The sequence below is a fragment of the Rhinoraja longicauda genome, chromosome 9 (genome assembly GCF_053455715.1).
Source record: "Rhinoraja longicauda isolate Sanriku21f chromosome 9, sRhiLon1.1, whole genome shotgun sequence".
Taxonomy (NCBI): Eukaryota; Metazoa; Chordata; class Chondrichthyes; order Rajiformes; family Arhynchobatidae; genus Rhinoraja; species Rhinoraja longicauda.
The window spans coordinates 41,253,262-41,271,146 of record NC_135961.1 but is presented as its reverse complement, the minus strand read 5'-3'; the positions used below and the strand labels follow the sequence as shown (position 1 = coordinate 41,271,146).

General features: G+C 46.3%; 1 protein-coding gene across 1 annotated transcript in view; it reads left to right on the top strand.

Annotated features, from left to right (window-relative positions):
* Positions 1–15,577, top strand: part of LOC144596671 (glycogen phosphorylase, brain form) — a 65,966-nt gene extending 50,389 nt beyond the window's left edge. Inside the window, exons 13-20 of the mRNA XM_078405312.1 lie at positions 2,579–2,680; positions 4,664–4,811; positions 8,417–8,475; positions 11,311–11,452; positions 11,712–11,919; positions 13,223–13,357; positions 14,070–14,136; positions 15,226–15,577. Of these exons, the coding sequence (XP_078261438.1) occupies positions 2,579–2,680; positions 4,664–4,811; positions 8,417–8,475; positions 11,311–11,452; positions 11,712–11,919; positions 13,223–13,357; positions 14,070–14,136; positions 15,226–15,378 (1,014 nt within the window). The 3' untranslated portion in view covers positions 15,379–15,577. The remainder of the gene's footprint in view (positions 1–2,578; positions 2,681–4,663; positions 4,812–8,416; positions 8,476–11,310; positions 11,453–11,711; positions 11,920–13,222; positions 13,358–14,069; positions 14,137–15,225) is intronic.
* Positions 15,578–17,885: the final 2,308 nt, after the last annotated feature.

Here is a 17,885-nt window from a genome sequence, read left to right as displayed (position 1 = left end):
TTGGATTTTCGGCATCTGGAGATTTGGGCCTAGACCTTTCTTCTGAATTAACCTTGTGTGGTTGCACAGTAGTTAACCAAGAGGGAAGAGAGCCGATCTTGGAGCAAAGAGACAGTACGAACAAGAAGGTTACTTCAACCTAATACTCTCCACCATTCAATTGGATACAGTCATAGACAGATTCATCCAGCACAAATTCAAGTAATCTCCTCTGCCTGTACATGATCCAGATCCCTCCATTCCCTGCATATCCATGTGCTTAAACACCACTGTCGTATCTGCCTCCAGCACCACCCCTGGCTGCAAGTTCCAGGCACCCACCACTCTCTTTGTAAAACACACAAGTTGAAGGGTCTGACCACCTCATTTAAATAATACATTTTAGTTTTTTAAACTGCAGTAATCTTTTTGTAGTATTAAAATTTCTAGCAATTTGACAAACTATTTTTTAACTCTGCAGAGGGGCCGGCAGTCACAAAACAAGTCAGGTTTGACTTGTCCGGTGATATAAGCAGCTGTCCCTTTAACCATGGAAGTCCCAGCCTCGGGAATCCCACCCACCCACACCCTGCTGCCTCGCCACCTCCTCCCTCTGTTCAAGGTCACTCTAATATCCATTGTCACACCCTCTCTTGTTTTTCTGCAACTTTCAGCAGCTCTAGATTAAACCACCACACATTCAAGTTTAAAAAATGTTCTATTCCTCCGTCACCTCTTCCTCCCCTCCGGAATTCTGTCCTCTCCTTGTCTCTAACGTTACCTTCTCCCTCCTTTTGGTGACTGTTCCTTCAGCTGCTGTTGAATTTATTCTATAGCCTCAGAATAAAAGGACGTACCTTTAGGAAGGAGGTGAGGAGGAATGGGGTGATTTTGGACAGAGGGTGGTGAATCTGTGGGATTTATTGCCACAGACAGCTGTGGAGGCCAGGTCATTGGGTATTTTTAAGGCTGAGATTGACAGATTTGTGATTAGTACGGGTGTCGGGGGTTATGGGGAGAAGACAGGAGAATGGAGTTAGGAGGGAGAGATAGATCAGACACGGAACACTTTTGAGTAACTACCTGCAAACAACCCTTTCCCCACCCCTTCCTCTTGCCTATGCCCCATCTAGATGCGCACCCATTTCTTCCCCCTCCTCACGTCCCCTTCATTCCTTCCTCCCACTGGCTTCACAATTCGTACTTTTGCTAACCTTATCTTATCTCACTCCTTTTGTCTATTTATCTCTGGCCTTTGCCACCCAACTGACAACCCCCCCCCCCCCCCCCCCCCCACCCCCCGGTGTCCATCTATCACGCCAGACTTTAGCCTGCAACTCCTTTCTTCCCCTTACTACAACCAAACTGAAGAAGGGTCCCGAACCCGAAACGTTGCCTCTCCATGTTCTCCAGAGATGTTGTCTGATGTGCTAAGTACCCCAGCACCTTGTGTAAACCAGTATCTGCAGTTCTTCGTATCTTCCCTCACTTAATAGTAGATATTAGTACGTTTCCAACATAAAACCTTCCCTTGTAAATCATTTTATGTTTAGAAAAGTGAACTTTCATCATTCCTGACTTATCTGTTCCTTTCTCTATGCTCCCTCTTTCCTCTTTGAGCTTGGAGTAAATATTACAATTGGTCTGTCGTGGACCAGCCACATTGAAGTGGCGGCCAAGAAGGTGCACCAGTGCCTCACTTCCTGAAGAGGCTGAGCTAATTCAGCGTGACTCCAGATGCACACAGAAGGTGGTGGGTGCATGAAATGAGCTGCCAGAGGAGCGACGAGACAGGAACTATTGCAACGTTTTAAGAAACAACTCGACCAAGTGGACCCGTTGGGCCCAAACCTCTCCTGCATTGGTGCAGCACCCTCTCCTACCCCTCTCCCCCTCCCCTACCCCTCTCCCCCTCCCCTCCCCCTCAAACAAACAAACAAAAGTTTTAGTACATGGGTTAGAAAGGTACATGGATAGGACAGGTTTGGAGAGATGTAGGCTAAATGCAGGCAGGTGGGACTAGTGTGGATGGGACATGTTGGTTGGTGTAGCAAGTTGGGCTGAAGGGCCTGTTTCCATTCTCCATACTGTTGGGTTGCATCACGGCTTGGTTTGGGAACAGCTCTGCCCAAGACCGCAAGAAATTGCAGAGAGTTGTGGATGTGGATCAGTCCATCACACAGACCAGCCTCCCCACCACTGACTCCATCTACACTTCACACTGCCTCGGAAGAGCAACCAACTTAATCATAGACTTGTCCCACCCAGGCCATTCCTTTTTCTCACCCCCCCCCCCCCCCTTCTGGCAGAAGGTAGAGCAGCTTGAAGCTTGAAAGTGCACACCACCAGACTCAGGAACAGCTTCTTACCCACTTCTGAACGCTGCATCTTCCCCTTTGCTCTACCTATTGTACTTGTACTTGTGCTTGACTTGATTTTATGTATCTATAAGTATTATTTGACCTGATTGCATAGCATGTAAAACAAACCTTTCCCCTGTACCTCGGTACATGTGACAATAATAAACCTGAGGCTAAAGGAGTGCCCGGTTTTGGTTCACACAGCGGCCATGAGAACGTGTATTGTCTTTCCCCTGCAGAGGATTGGAGAAGGCTTCATCACGGACCTGTACCAGCTGAAGAAGCTAATGGCTTTTGTCGACAATGATGCCTTCATTCGTGACGTCTCCAATGTGAAGCAGGTACAAGAAACTGTCCGGCACTCTCCGCTAGGTGGAGCTGTCCGACACAACAGCATTCATTAGTTGATAGATACAGCATGGAAACAGGCCCTTCGGCCCATCGAGTCCACTCCAACCATCAATCACCCATTCTCACTAGTTAAAACAGAGAACAGTACAGCACAAGAACAGGCCCTTTGGCCCACAATGTCTGTGCCAAACATGATGCCAAGACCAACCCTCATCTGCCAGAACGTGATCCATTCCCTGCATATCCATATGCCTATCCAAAAGTCTTTCAACCGCTACAATCATAGTCATCACTAGCCCCCCAGCAGCCCATTCCAGGCACCTACCATAGAAACATAGACATTAAAAAATAGGTGCAGGAATGGGCCATTCGGTCCTTTGAGCCAGCACCGCCATTCAATATGATCATGGCTGATCATCCAAAATCAGTACCCCGTTCCTGCTTTGTCCCCATATCCCTTAATTCCTTTAGCCCTGAGAGCTAAATCTAACTACCAGGCACGTACTTGCCCTGCACATCTCCTTTAAACTTTGCCCCCCTCATCTTAAAGCTGTGTCCTCTCGTATTTGATTATTCCATCCTGGGAAAAAGGTTCTGACTGTCTACCCTATCTGTACCTCTCATCATTTTATACACTTCTATCAGTTCTCCCCGCAAACTCCAACATTCCAGAGAAAACATTCCAAGTCTGTCCAACTTCCCCCTGTAGCTAATACCCGCTAATCCAGCTTTATGTTATCCCACTTTCTCATCCATTCCTTACACAATTTACAGAGGGCCAATTAACCTATAAAACCTGCACGTCTTTGGGGCGTGGGGGAAAACTGAAGCATTCCTGGGGAAACCCACACGGTCATGGGGAGAACATGCATACTCCGCACAAACAGTGCCTGAGGTCAGGATCGAACCCGGGTCTCTGGCGTTGTGAGGCTTCAGCTCCACCACTGCGCCACCGTGTCATCACCCCCACACACAAGTACAAAGTGACAGTAATTGCTGAGCCATAGAGGTAAAACGGATGTAGGTTTAAGACCAGAGTGACATTGCGAACATCATCATAGCGTGGAGCTAATGGAGCATTGATCTGCCTGAGATGCCAGCACTGGAATGAGATGTTAAACCCAACTCTCATCTGCCCTCTCTGATGTAAAATATTGTCTGGCACTGTTTTCCCTCAGCGTTGAAATCAATGGAGCGATCTAAATGACACAGCTCGTGGTGGTCACTGTGGCACTGCTGTCAGTGGGGTCTTTGTGTTGGCTGATGTGTTTCCCATGGCAGAGCATGAGGGTCTGAGCTGTGGAGGTTGGCCATGCTAAGACATACCAGCAGGGACATCTAGCACAGTGGCCTTTAACTCATCTAACTCAGTTGTGCAAGTGTTGGTGAGGCCGCACTAGGAGTATTGTGTTCAGTTTTGATCACCCTGCAATAGGAAAGATGCCATTAAGATGGAAAGAGTGCAGAGAAGATTTATGAGGATGTTGCCAGAGCTACAGGGAGAGGTTGGGCAGGCTAGGACTTTATTCCTCGGAACGCAGGAGGCTGAGGTGTGATCTTATAGAGGTGTATAAAATCATGAGGGGGTGAATCCACAGTGTCTTTTACCCAGAGTAGGGGAATCAAGAGCCAGAGGACATACTGTAGGTTTAAGGTGAGAAGGGAAAGATTTCATAGGAACCTGAGGGGCAACCTTTTTAGTCAGAGGGTGGTGGGTATATGGAACGAGCTGCCAGAAGAGGTATTTGAGCGGGTACTATCATCATGGCATTTAAAAGACACTTGGACAGGTATACGGATAGGAAAACTTTAGCGGGATATGGACCAAACACAGACAGGTGGGACATGTTGGTCGGCATGGATGAGTTGGGCTGAAGGGCCTGTTTCCCTGCTGTAAACACTGGCATTTGAAAGTATGCAACAAACGTAACCATCTTTGCAGCCTTGTGTGAGCGATGTTGTTTATTTTCTAGGAGAACAAGCTGAAGTTTTCAGCTTATCTAGAGAACGAGTACAAGCTGAAAGTCAACCCTTCATCCATCTTTGACGTCCATGTCAAGCGCATCCATGAGTACAAGAGGCAGCTCTTGAATTGTTTGCACATCATCACTTTCTACAACCGTAAGTCACCGTCTTCTGGAGCCATCTGTACACTAGGCATATGGGGCATCTCGGTCAGCATGGACCTGTTGGGTCGAAGGGCCTGTTTCCATGCTCTGAAGAGGTGAACGGAATCATGAGAATAGATAGGGTGAATACAATCTTTTTCCCTGGGAAAAAGACAATATTAGTTTGTAATCTTCAGACATCAATCCTTTCTCTGAATTATTAAATATGAATATTGCAACCTCTGCTCCTGAATGTAAAGTGGGTAGTACAATCTCTTTGGGCCAAGACCTTTGCTCTCCTTGCGTTTGATTAATTTAATTTTCCTTTTCTCTTAAATCCAATGAATCATTTCCAATATCACCTTCCAGAGTTTTGCTAATCTTTCTCCTTGGCAAATAATAGTTTAATATTTCTGATTGGACAGTTACCTGTCGATTCCTATATTCAACTTTCTTTTCAGTTTTTGTGCCTGTGAATTATTTTGTCACCTTGCTTAATGTACGTTGATAAATTAATTTGTTTTTCTGCTGCATTTTTATACTCGTCCTTGTTACGCTGCCCCCTGCTGTTTGTACATTCACGGTCAAGTTATTTTCCTTCACAATTTTATTATGTTTTATTCATCCAGAAGGGTCTCGACCCAAATCGTCACCTATTCCTTTTCTTCAGAGATGCTGCCTGACATGCTGAGTTACTCCAGCATTTTGTATCTTTGTCCTCTAGTTCTTGATTCCTTTACTCTGAGTAAAATACACTGCATCTATCCTATCAATTCCCCTCATGATTTTATACTCCTCCATTGATGTTTATTTGTTCTTGTTTAATAGTGAATATATTTGACCTAGATTTGGACCTGTTGATACAATGTAGAAACAGGCCCTTTGGCCCAACTTGCCCACACCGACCAACATGTCCCATCTACACAAATCCCACCTGCCTGCCTTGGACCCATACCCTCCAAACCTGTTCTGTAGATGTACCTGTTTCATTATTTCTTAAACGCTGCAATAGTCCCTGCTACAACTACCTCCTCTGGCAGCCCGTTCCATACACTCACCATGCTTTGTGTGAAAAAGTAACCCCTCAGATTCCTATTAGATCTTTCCCTCTTCACCTTAAACCGATGTCCTGTAGTTCTCGATTCCCCTACTCTGGGCAAGAAACTCTATGTGTCTACCCGATCTATTCTTGTCATGTTCTTGTACACCTCTATAAGATCACCCCTCATCCTCCTGCGCTCCAAGGAATAGAGTCCCAGCCTGTTCACTCTCTCCCTAGAGCTCAGAGCCTCGAGCCAAGGCAAAAAAAATTGGAATTCATCTCTGTACCCTTTCCAACTTGACAACATCGTTTCTATAACATGGTGCCCAGAACTGAACACAATGCCTCGGTGTTCGGTGCTGGGCCCTCATCTACATCAATGATTTGGATGAGAACATACAGGACAAGATTAGCAAGTTTGCTGATGATACAAAATTAAGTGGTTTTGTAGATAGTGAAGATGGTTGTGAAAGATTGCAGCAGGATCTGGATCGATTGGCCAGGTGGGCGGAGGAATGGTTGATGGAATTGAATAAAGAGAAGTGTGAGGTGTTGCATTTTGGGAAGTCGAACAAGAGCAGGACCTACACAGTAAATGGTAGGCCTCTGGGTAATGTTGTATAGCAGAGGGATCTAGGAGTACATGTGCATGGTTCCTTGAAGGTCGAGTCGCAGGCAGATAAAGTAGTCAAAAAGGCTTTTGGGACTTTGGCCTTCATCAGTCAGAGTATTGAGTAGAGATGTTGGGAGGTCATTTTTCAATTGTATAAGATGTTGGTGAGACTGCATTTAGAATATTGTGGTCAGTTCTGGGCACCGATATAGGAAAGATATTGTCAAGCTTGAAAGGGTTCAGAAAAGATTTACGAGGATGTTGCCAGAACTAGAGGGTGTGAGCTCTTGGGAGAGGTTGAGTAGGCCGAGTCTCTATTCCATGGCGCGCAAGAGAATGAGGGGAGATCTTATAGAGGTGTATAAAATCATGAGAGGAATAGATCGGGTAGATGCACAGAATCTTTTGCCCAGAGTAGGGGAATCAAGGACCAGAGGACATAGTTTCAAGGTGAAGGGGAAAAGATTTAATAGGAATCCGAGGGGTAGCTTTTTCACACAAAGGGTGGTGGGTGTATGGAACACGCTGCCAGAGGAGGTAGTTGAGGCTGGGACTATCCCATCGTTTCAGAAACAGTTAGACAGGTGCATGGATAGGACAGGTTTGGAGGGATATGGACCAAGCGCAGGCAAGTGAGACTGGTGTAGCTGGGACATTGTTGGCCGGTGTAGGCTAGTTGGGCCGAAGGGCCTGTTTCCACACTGTATCACTCTATGACTATGTCCTTCTTGATTATTAGAGTATTAATTCACTTCTGGGCAACCTAGTTGTGCAGCAGGTAGAGCTGCTGCTTCACAGCACCAGAGACCTTTGTTCAATCCTGACCTCTGGGGAGTTTGTACTTTCTCCCTGTGACAGTATGGGCTCCCTCCGGGTGCTTCGGTTTCCTCCCACATCCCAAAGACATGCTGGTTGGTCTCTAAATTGCCCCGTGTGTTGGGAGTGGATGGGAAAGTGGGATAACATAGAACGAACATAGAATGGAACGGTTTGTCCTCAGCAGAGGCCTCGCCTTTATTCCCCTCCAACCCCACCTCAACGATTTCCAGGTCACCATGACGTGGAGGTTTTCTTCGGTCGCCTCCGGGCCTTTTTCTGTGGGAAGGAGTCGTCACCACCCAGTGATGGCCCCTTCTCCCGTCCCCTCCTCTCGGACTCCCCTCTTTAGAACTTTTCATTTCCAACTGCCGGCGGGAAAATCAACCATCTCAACTTTTCCACTCCCCTTACCTGCTCTAACCTCTTCCCCCCCCCCCCCCCGAACATACAGCCCTCGGCTCACTCTGCAGCAACCTGACATGATCATCAAAGCCGCCGACAAGGGAGTTGGCGTGGTAGTCTGGTGCGCTGATCTCCACCGCACCAGGCGACATCTCTCAGACACCTCCTCCTACTTATCCTTGGACCATGATCCCACAGACAAGCAACAGGCCTTCATATCGCACACCATTCTGATATCATCACTTCCGGCTCTCTGCCCTTCAAAGCCTCCAACTTTATCGTTCCCCAGCCCCGCACGGCCTGATTTCATCTTCTCCCCAAAATACACAAACAGAACTGTCCTGGCAGACTCATTTTTCTGCCTGTTCCTGTCCCAATGAATTAATTTCCACATACCTCGACTCCTTCCTACCCCCCCCGGTCCAATCCCTCCCTACCTATGTCCAAGACACCTCACACGCCCTTCGTCTCTTCAATGACTTCCGTTTTCCAGGCCCCCACTGCCTTATCTTTACTATGGATGTTCAGTCACTCTACACCTCCATCCCCCACCAGGTAGGTCTTAATGCCCTCCGTTTCTTCCTCCACCGCAGAACCAGCAGATTTCTGTCTACTCACACTCTCCTCCGCCTAGCAGACCCGGTAAACCCTCTAGTATGGTCCTGTTTCACTACGGCTTGTTACAGATCTTGCCACATTCTGCTATCATTGTTACATCAAAATGATCTCTTGTCTCTTCCAGGTATCAAAAAAGCCCCAAACAAAACCTTTGTGCCAAGGACGGTGCTGATTGGAGGAAAGGTAGGGGACACTGGATTGGTTTGACCACAAGTGTTTGGTTGTGTGAGACCAGCAGCAAAGTATCACTAATGCAAAGACAACATATTTTTAATTCTCACATTCCATGTTTACACCCTTCCACGGCCACACCACCCTTCTGCAACCTCCAACTGTCCAGTAACCTTCCCATCCCCCAGTTGGTCATGTCCTCTTGTGTGTTCCTTATTCCCTTCACCCAACAACGGCCCTGAATCTCTCAAACTTGTTCTCCAAACTTCGCCACCTCTGCATCTCACTCTTCCAGTGAGACGTTTAGCTTTGGGTTTATTATTATACTGAGGAACAGTGAAAAGCTTTGTTTTGCTTGCTATCCAAACAGATTAAATAATACTATATATAAATATAATCATCAAACTCAAGTACAATATATAAAGGGGAAGATACAGGGAATACTGGTTCTCAGCAGTGTACCAGTTCCAGAGACCAAGTTCAATGTCCGCAATATGGTAGAGGTGAATTGGACAGTACCCTAGCTTGTGGAAGGACCATTCAGAAACCTGATAACGGAGGGGAAGAAGCTTTTCCTGAGCCTGGTGATGCAAGCTTTCAGGTTTCTGTACCTTCTGCCATACAGGAGCAGGGAGAAGAAGCAATTACCAGAGTGGGACAAATCTTTGATTATGTTGGCTTGTTTTCTAAGACCGCATGAAGTGTAGACAGCATGAGAGAGAAAACGGGGAATTATAGACCAGTTCGCCTGACATCGGTGGTGGGGAAGATGCTGGAGTCAATTATCAAAGAGTTAATAATGGTGCATTTGGATAACGGTAAAAGGATTGGTCCAAGTCAGCATGGATTTATGAAAGGGGAAATCCTGCTTGACTAATCTTCTGGAATTTTTTGAGGATATGACAAGTAAAATGAATGAAGGAGAGCGAGTGGATGTAGTGTGTCTAGACTTTCAGAAAGCCTTTGATAAGGTACCACTGAGCAAAGTTAGAGCGCATGGTATTGGTGGTAGGGTATTGACATGGATAGAGAATTGGTTGGCAGATAGGAAGCAAAGAGTAGGAATAAACGGGTCCTTTTCAGAATGGCAGGCAGTGGCGAGTGGAGTGCCGCAAGGCTTGGTGCTGGGGCCACAACTATTTACAATATATATTAATGATTTGGATGATGGAATTAGAAGTAACACTAGCAAGTTTGCGGGTGACACAAAGCTGAGTGGCAGTGTGAACTGCGAAGAGGATGTTAGGAGGTTGCAGGGTGACTTGGACAGGTTGAGTGAGTGGGAAGATGCAGTATAATGTAGATAAATGTGAGGTTATCTACATTGGCGGCAAAAATAAGGAGGCAGATTATTGTCTCAATAGTGTCAGATTAAGTCATGGGGAAGTGCAACGAGACCTTGGTGTCCTTGTACACCAGTCACTGAAAGTAAGCGTGCAGGTACAGCAGGCAGCGAAGAAAGCTAATGGCATGCTGGCCTTCATAACGAGAGGATTTGAGTAAGGGAGCAAAGAAGTCCTTCTGCAGTTGTACAGGGCCCTGGTGAGACCACATCTGGAGTATTGTGTGTAGTTTTTGGTCTCCTAATTTGAGGAAGGACGTCCTTGCTATTGAGGCAGTGCAGCGTAGGTTCATGAGGTTAATCCCTGGGATGGAGGGACTGTCATATGAGGAAAGATTAGAAAGACTGGGCTTGTATTCACTAGAGTTTAGAAGGATGAGAGGGGATTATATAGAGACACATAAAATCATAAAAAGACTAGACAAGCTAGATGCAGGAAAACTGTTCCCAATGTTGGGGGAGTCCAGAACCAGGGGACACAGTCTGAGAATAAAGGGGAAGTCATTTAAAACTGAGGTGAGAAGAAACTTTTTCATGCTGAGAGTTGTGAATTTGTGGAATTCTCTACCACAGAAGGCAGTGGAGGCCAATTCACTGGATGAATTTAAAAGATAGTTAGATAGAGCTCTATGGGCAAGTGGAATCAAGGGATATGGGGAGAAGGCAGGCACAGATTACTGATTGTGGATGATCACAATGAATGGCGGTGCTGGCTCGAAGGGCCAAATGGCCTCCTCCTGCACCTATTTTCTATGTTTCTAGATGGAGTCAGTGGTGGGGAGTCTGGTCTGTGTGATGGACCGGGCTACATCTACAATGGTGGGGAGTCCAGTCTGTGTGACGTACTGGGTTACATCCTCCTGCACAGAGCCATGTCATTCAATCACGTTTGGTCAGCTTGTCTGATGATGGCTCCTCTTAAAGGCACTATATAAACATGAAACAAACACCGCATACAAAAATCGAGTGCTGGTGCTGTGAGGCAGCGGCTCTACCCACAGCACTGTGGTGATGCACCTGCCCAGTTTGTGTGCGGCCTTTCCACTGCAGCCGCAGGAGATGCAATGCCTGTCCTACCTGCTCCCTCCCCTCCATCCATGGACCCGAGCAGCCCGACCTGGTGAGACAGTGGTCCATGTGCACCTCCTCTACTGCATCCGGTGTTCCCGGTGTGGCCTCCTGTACATTGGTGAGACCAAACGTAGACTCGGTGATTGTTTCGCCGAATACATGCGTTGGGTCTGCCAAGGCCTGCTGGATTCCCCGGTTGCTAACCATTTTAACTACCCTTCCCATTCCCACACTAATCTTTCTGTCCTGAGCCTCCTCCATTGTCAGAGCGAGGCCACATGCAAACTCGAAGAACAGCACCTCGTATTCCGCTTGGGTATCTTAGAACCCAATGGTATGAACATTAAATGCTTGAATTTTAGGTCATAACCTCCCTCCCACCCCCATCTCTCTCTCTTTTTTCTTTTCCTCGTCCTATTTCTCATTCCCTACAGGCTGCTCCCGGATACCACATGGCCAAGATGATCATCAAACTCATCACATCAGTTGGAAACGTTGTCAACAACGACCCCATTGTGGGTGACCGGTTGAAGGTCATCTACCTGGAGAATTACCGGGTGTCTCTGGCTGAGAAAGGTAATGTCTTTTGGCAACTGTCACCCGCATCGGGACTGCACGTCTTTACTTACACTTGTTGGCTTTCAATAGTGGGCAGCACTGTGGCACAGCCCATTCCCTTTAAACCTTTCCTATCCAAATGCAACTGGGCTGGTGCATCAGGGTGGAGCCGCTGCCTCACGGCACCAGCACACTCTTTATTTTGTAAATCAGCGTCTGCAGTTCCTTGTGTCCACAGTTAAATGGCTGCCTTTTCTTCCTCTCCCTCTCCCCTCAGTGATCCCTGCATCCGACCTGTCCGAACAGATTTCAACGGCTGGAACGGAGGCTTCAGGAACAGGCAACATGAAGTTCATGTTGAACGGGGCCCTGACGATAGGGACCATGGACGGTGCTAATGTGGAGATGGCTGAGGAGGCGGGCGAGGAGAATCTCTTCATCTTCGGCATGAGAGTGGAGGACGTGGAGGCACTCGATAAAAAGGGGTTCGTCTTAAAGTGATAGATAACATGGAACAGTACAGCGCGGGAGCAGTTTAGTTTATTATTGTCACGTGTACCAAGCAGCAGTGGAAAGCATTTGTTTGCTTGCTATCTAACCAAAGACAAGGCACAGAGTGGCATAATGGCACAGTGGTAGAGCTGCCACCTTACAGCGCCAGAGACCCAGGTTTGATCCTGACTACTGGTGCTGTCTGTACAGAGTCTGTACATTCTCCCTGTGACCACGTAGGTTTTCTCTTTGTGCTCCGGTTTCCTCCAACACTCCAAGGACGTGCAGGTTTGTAGGTTAATTGACTTCTGTAAATTGTCCCTAGTGCACAGGATAGTACTAGAGTACGGACGGGGTGATTGTTGATTGGCGTTTCCACGCTGTGTCTCTACGAAGTCTAAAGAAAACACTATACGTGATTACAGTTGAGCTGTCCACAATGCACAGATTAAGGATGAATGGTTCAATGTCTAGTGCAAAGATATAACAGAAGTCTGATTAAAGATAGTTCATAGGTCTCCAACATGATAGGTGGGAGGTCTACACCGTACTCAAGCTGATGAGAAGACAGTTCAGTTGCCTGATAACAGCTGGGAAGAAACCGTTCCTGTACTGGCCCTTCAGCCCACAATGTCTGTGCTGAACATAATGCCAAGTTAAACTGATCTCATCTGCCTGTACATAATGTTGTCCATGTCCATGTCCATGCCAACCAAGATGCCCCAACTAAGCTAGTCTCATTTGCCCGAATCTGGTACGTATCCCTCTCAACGTTTTGTATCCACATAACTGTCCAACTGTTTCCCAAATGCTTCTATAGTATCTGCCTCAACTACCTCCTTTGGCAGCTCGCTCCATAGACTCACCCCTGGAGTGAAAAGGTTGCCCCTCGGGCTCTGATAACTCCTTCCCACTCACCTTAATCCTATGCCCTCTGGTTCTTGATTCCACTGCCCTGGATAAAAGACTGTGCATCACCTTATCTATTCCCTTCATCATTTTATACACCTCTATAGATCACCCCGCAGCCTCCTGTGCTCTCAGGAATAAAGTCCTAGCCTGCCCAACCTCTCCCTATGGTTCAGGCCCTCGAGTCCTGGCAACATCCTCGTAAATCGTCTCTGGGCCCTTTCAATCGTCAATCAACTTGACATTTGGCCTGTGCCCAGTGACTATGTGACACTGACTCTCTTTTCCTCTTTTGGCCACACTGTGCTGTTCATCTGTTCAATTTTTCCATTTCTGGTAATAAATGTGACTTACGTTTGTGCCTTTGGTTTGGTTTGTTTTGTGCAGGTACAACGCCTTGGAATATTACGACAAGCTGCCGGAGCTCAGGCAAGCCATGGACCAGATCAGCAGTGGGCATTTCTCCCCGAAGGAGCCAGAGCTGTTCAAGGACGTGGTTAACATGCTGATGCACCACGACAGGTAACGGCCGCCCCACCCACCCACCCACCACCGTACGTCGGTTCATGTCACCGTGCGCCTGGTCATCTCACTGCATAGTGACCTTGAATAATGCACCACGACAGGTAACGTGGCCACCTCACCAACCACCGGACACAAGGTCACCTCACCACACAGTGTCAGTGAGTCACACAGCAGAGAAACGGGTCCTTCAGCACTCATCCATACTGACCAAGGACTTGTACAGTTGCATCGTGATGTCCAAACTTCGGAGGCTGAGGGGAGACCTGATAGAAGTATATGAAATTACAAGAGGCAGAGAGAGATAGGGTAGACAGTCAGAACTTTATCCCAGCGTGGAAATATCAAAGGTTAGAGGACACAGCTTTAAGGTGAGAGGAGCAAAGTTTAAAGGAGATGTGCAGGGGAAGTTTTTTTTTTACACAGAGGGTGGTGGGTGCCTGGAAAATGGTGCCAGGTGTTGGAGGTGGTGGTGGAGGCACATATGATAGTGGTGTTTAAGGGACTTTTGGATAGGCACATGGATGTTCAGGGAATGGAGGGATGTGGATTATGTGCAGGCAGATAAGAGTTGGTCTTGGCATCATGTTTGGCACAGACAATGTGGGCCAAAGGGCCTGTTCCTGTGCTGTACTGTTTCGTGTTCTTTGTGTTCAAGATGTGGTGTGTTTAATTACAGCAGTTTCTCAATCCTGCCTTTCATTTCTTTCAGGTTTAAAGTGTTTGCTGACTTTGAATCTTACATCAAATCCCAAGATAAAGTTAGTGAACTTTACAAGGTACGGTCATGCATTTAATCTGTTAATGCAGTCATGATGTGTCAACATTTACACTCTTTACCCTTCCCAATGAAGGCAAGCCATCTAGACAAAATCTGTGCACAAGGAATCGCAGATGCTGGTTTATAAAAGAAGACACAAAGTGCTGGAGTATCTCAACTCCTAGATGTTGCCTAATCCTGAGTTACTCCAGTACTTTGTGTCTTTTTAAAGTGAACATTTACACTTATTACTGAGACACAATTATATAAAACGCAGGAGGACTAAACGTGGCTCCCTAATCCAGCCAAGGAAAGCTGGATTCTTGTCCATATACTAACCACCCTCCGAGAGAAAACTTTACCCCTTCAGGTTCCTGTTAAATCTTTCCCCTTTCACTTTAGGTACAGCAAAAGGCTTTGTTTTGCATGCTATCCAATCAGATCAGATAATACTATATATTAATGCAATCAAGTCAAACTCAAGTACAATAGAGCAAAGAGGAAGATACTGAGTGCAGAATACAGTTCTCAGCATTGTAGCGCATCAGTTCCAGAGACAAATTCCAATGTCCGCAGTGGGGTAGAGGTGAATCGGACAGCACCCTAGCTTATGGAAGTTTAGAAGCCTGATAACAGATATCAGCTGTTACTGAGTCTGGTGGTGCGCACTTTCAAGCTTCTGTACCCTCTGCCCTGTAGGAGTACGGAGAAGGAATGGCTGGGGGTGGGACAAGTTTGACTATGTTGGCTGCTTTTCCGTGGAAATGTAGATGGAGTCAATGGTGATTTTTATTTATTGAAAGTTTTTTTGTTATCTATAAGTACTGTGTTTACACCACTAGGTTGAAGGGTCTCGACCCGAAACATCACCCATTCCTTCTCTCCAGAGATGCTCCCTGTCCTGCTGAGTTGCGCCAGCTTTTTGTGTCTATCCTCGTGTTTACAGACCTGTTGTATTGCTGCAAGAAATAATTTTATTTGTTCCGTTTCAGAACATATGAGAATAAAACACTCTCAACTCTTGACGGGCATCTATGTCTGTTTCACCGTGTCTTATATTTTCACCAGTCTGTAGCAAGTTCGTGATTGTTGCTCTTTCTGTTCACAGAATTCAAAGGATTGGACCAAGATGGTGATAAAAAACATTGCAAACTCTGGCAAGTTCTCAAGTGACAGAACTATCAAAGATTATGCCAGAGAGATTTGGGGTGTGGAGCCCTCTGACGTGAAGATTCCCCCTCCAAATGAACCCAAATCTTAGTCCCTCGAATGCTCAATGGGTATTGGGATGGGTAGTGTGTGCAATCTCGCCTCTCGTGTTTTGTTCCTTTACTTCTACCCAAATATCACATTAGTGGGTGTCACGGGACTCGCTTTGCATTTGTCTGTCTTTTATAAACCATACCTGGTGTGCACCATATTAAAACAAGTCAAGGGAGACCTGTGTTTGTGATGTCTGTTGCTGGATCGGTTTTTAAATGCAGATGTCGACAATAATGATAAATGTTTGCTGTTCAAAGGATTGGCCTTTAAAGTCCTACCATTCGTAGCACTGAACATTGGCCGTACCTTGTGGGCTGGGAAGGCACTCGGCTAATGTTTTGTGCACTGCTGCCTGTAATGGGAGCGTCTCATTTGAGCTTTCTCTCTTCTCCCAGAGTGCATCAATCTGATCACAAATAAGCAAGTTGGGAAACTTTAGACAGATGGGGGTGAGCAAGGGACAACATTTCTCATGCACACACCCTGCATTCTTAAATCGAGGATGGAAGACTTAACAATCAATTAATACAGTCACATAGCCATACAGCATGGAAATAGGCCCTATGGCCCAACTTGTCCAAGATGCCCCATCTACATGAGTCCCACCTGCCCACATTTGGCCCATATCCCTCTAAACCTTTCCTAACCTATCCATATATTGTCCAAGTGTCTTTTAACTGTTGCGATAGTCCCTGCCTCAACCACCTCCTCTGACAGCTCGTTCCATATACCCACCACTCTGTGTGAAAAAAGGTGCCCCTCAGGTTCCTATTAAATCTTTCCCTTCTCACCGTAAACCTATGACATTTGGTTCTTGAGTCTAGATATGACTGTGTGGCAATAGACTGTTCTATCATTGATTAGATAGACACGGGTTGGATTTACAGTTTTATGTTTGTTTGAAATAGATGAATAATCATAAAATCAACATCAAATCTGCAGTTACTTTACAGTATCTGCAATCAAATTGTTTTCTTAAAATTGTACTCCTGTCAAATCGAGGCCACTTCAACAAGGAAAGAAAAAAACGAAATAGCGTGGAAATGTGAAGTAAAGCAGGAAATGCTAGGAATGTGCAGGTCAGGCAGCATCTGGGAGACAGAAAACAATTAACGTTTCGTTCAACGACATTTCATCATTACCAGAAGAGATTGAATACGTTTTTAAGAGGGAAAGGAAGAGTGGACAGGGTGATCCTGAAAGGCAACAGAGTGGAAAGTGCCGGCAAAGGAACAGTGTAAATGGGATGAGCAGAATCATTACTGTTGGGGTGGCACAGTGGCGCAGCGGGTAGAGCTGCTGCCTCACAGCACCAGATAACCGGGTTCTATTCTGATGGGTGCTGTCTGTGTGGAGTTTGCACGTTCTCCATGTGACCACGTGGGTATCCTCCAGGTGCTCCGGTTTCCTCACACATCCCAAAGACTTGCGGGTTTGTAGGTTAAATGGCCTCTGTAATTTGCCCCTAGTGTGAAGGATGTGAAACATAGAACCAGTATATGGGTTATCGTTGGTCGGCGTGGACTCGGTGGGCTGAAGGGCCTGTTTCCAGGCTGTATCTCTGAGGAAAGCTGTCATGGTACCCTGGGGAAAAACATTGTGATTGTCTACCCTATCAATGCCTCTCATAATTTAAAATACTTTTATCAGTAGAAAAAGATCAGCTAGAGAAATGGCAGATAGTTGGTAGGACCTGATATATAAAATTATGAGAGGCATAGTCAGAACCTTTTTCCAGGATGGAAAAATCAAATACTAGAAGGCATAGCTTTAAGGTGAAAGTGGAAAATTAAAAAATGTGAGGCAACCTTTTCTTTTTGCACAGGGGTGGTGGTTGAGGCAGATACGATAGTGGCATTTAAGAGATTTGGATATGGACATGGAGGGATATGGGTCATGTGCAGGCACATTAGAGTTGGTCTTAGCATCAAGTTTGCCACAGACCTTGTGGGCCAACGGGTCTGTGCCTGTGCTTTATTGATCTATGTTCCATGTCAGTGAAGAAGTAAATGAAGCAAAATGTAACTGCCCTTCAGTTGCAGTATACCTATGTGCCACTAGATGGCAGTCGCTGCCACATGTCCAAAATGGAGCAAGAAATCAAATACAGAAATTGCAGATGCTGGAAAAGTGGAGATAAAAACAGAAGTACAGTCACACTCAGCAGCTCAGGGAAAGAGGTCGTTTCAGAAAGTGAGCAAGAACTAGAGTGCACAACGTCAGAAGGAGAATGTGCACACTACATAGATAGCACCGAGGTCAGGATTGTTCCTGGAGAGGTAAGGAGAAATCGCAGTGGAGCAACAGGTAGTGTAAGAAAATAACTGCAGATGCTGGTACAAATTGAAGGTATTTATTCACAAAATGCTGGAGTAACTCAGCAGGTCAGGCAGCATCTCAGGAGAGAAGGAATGGGTGACGTTTCGGGTCGAGACCCTTCTTCAGACTGATGTCGGGGGTGGGACAAAGGAAGGATATAGGTGGAGACAGGAAGATAGAGGGAGA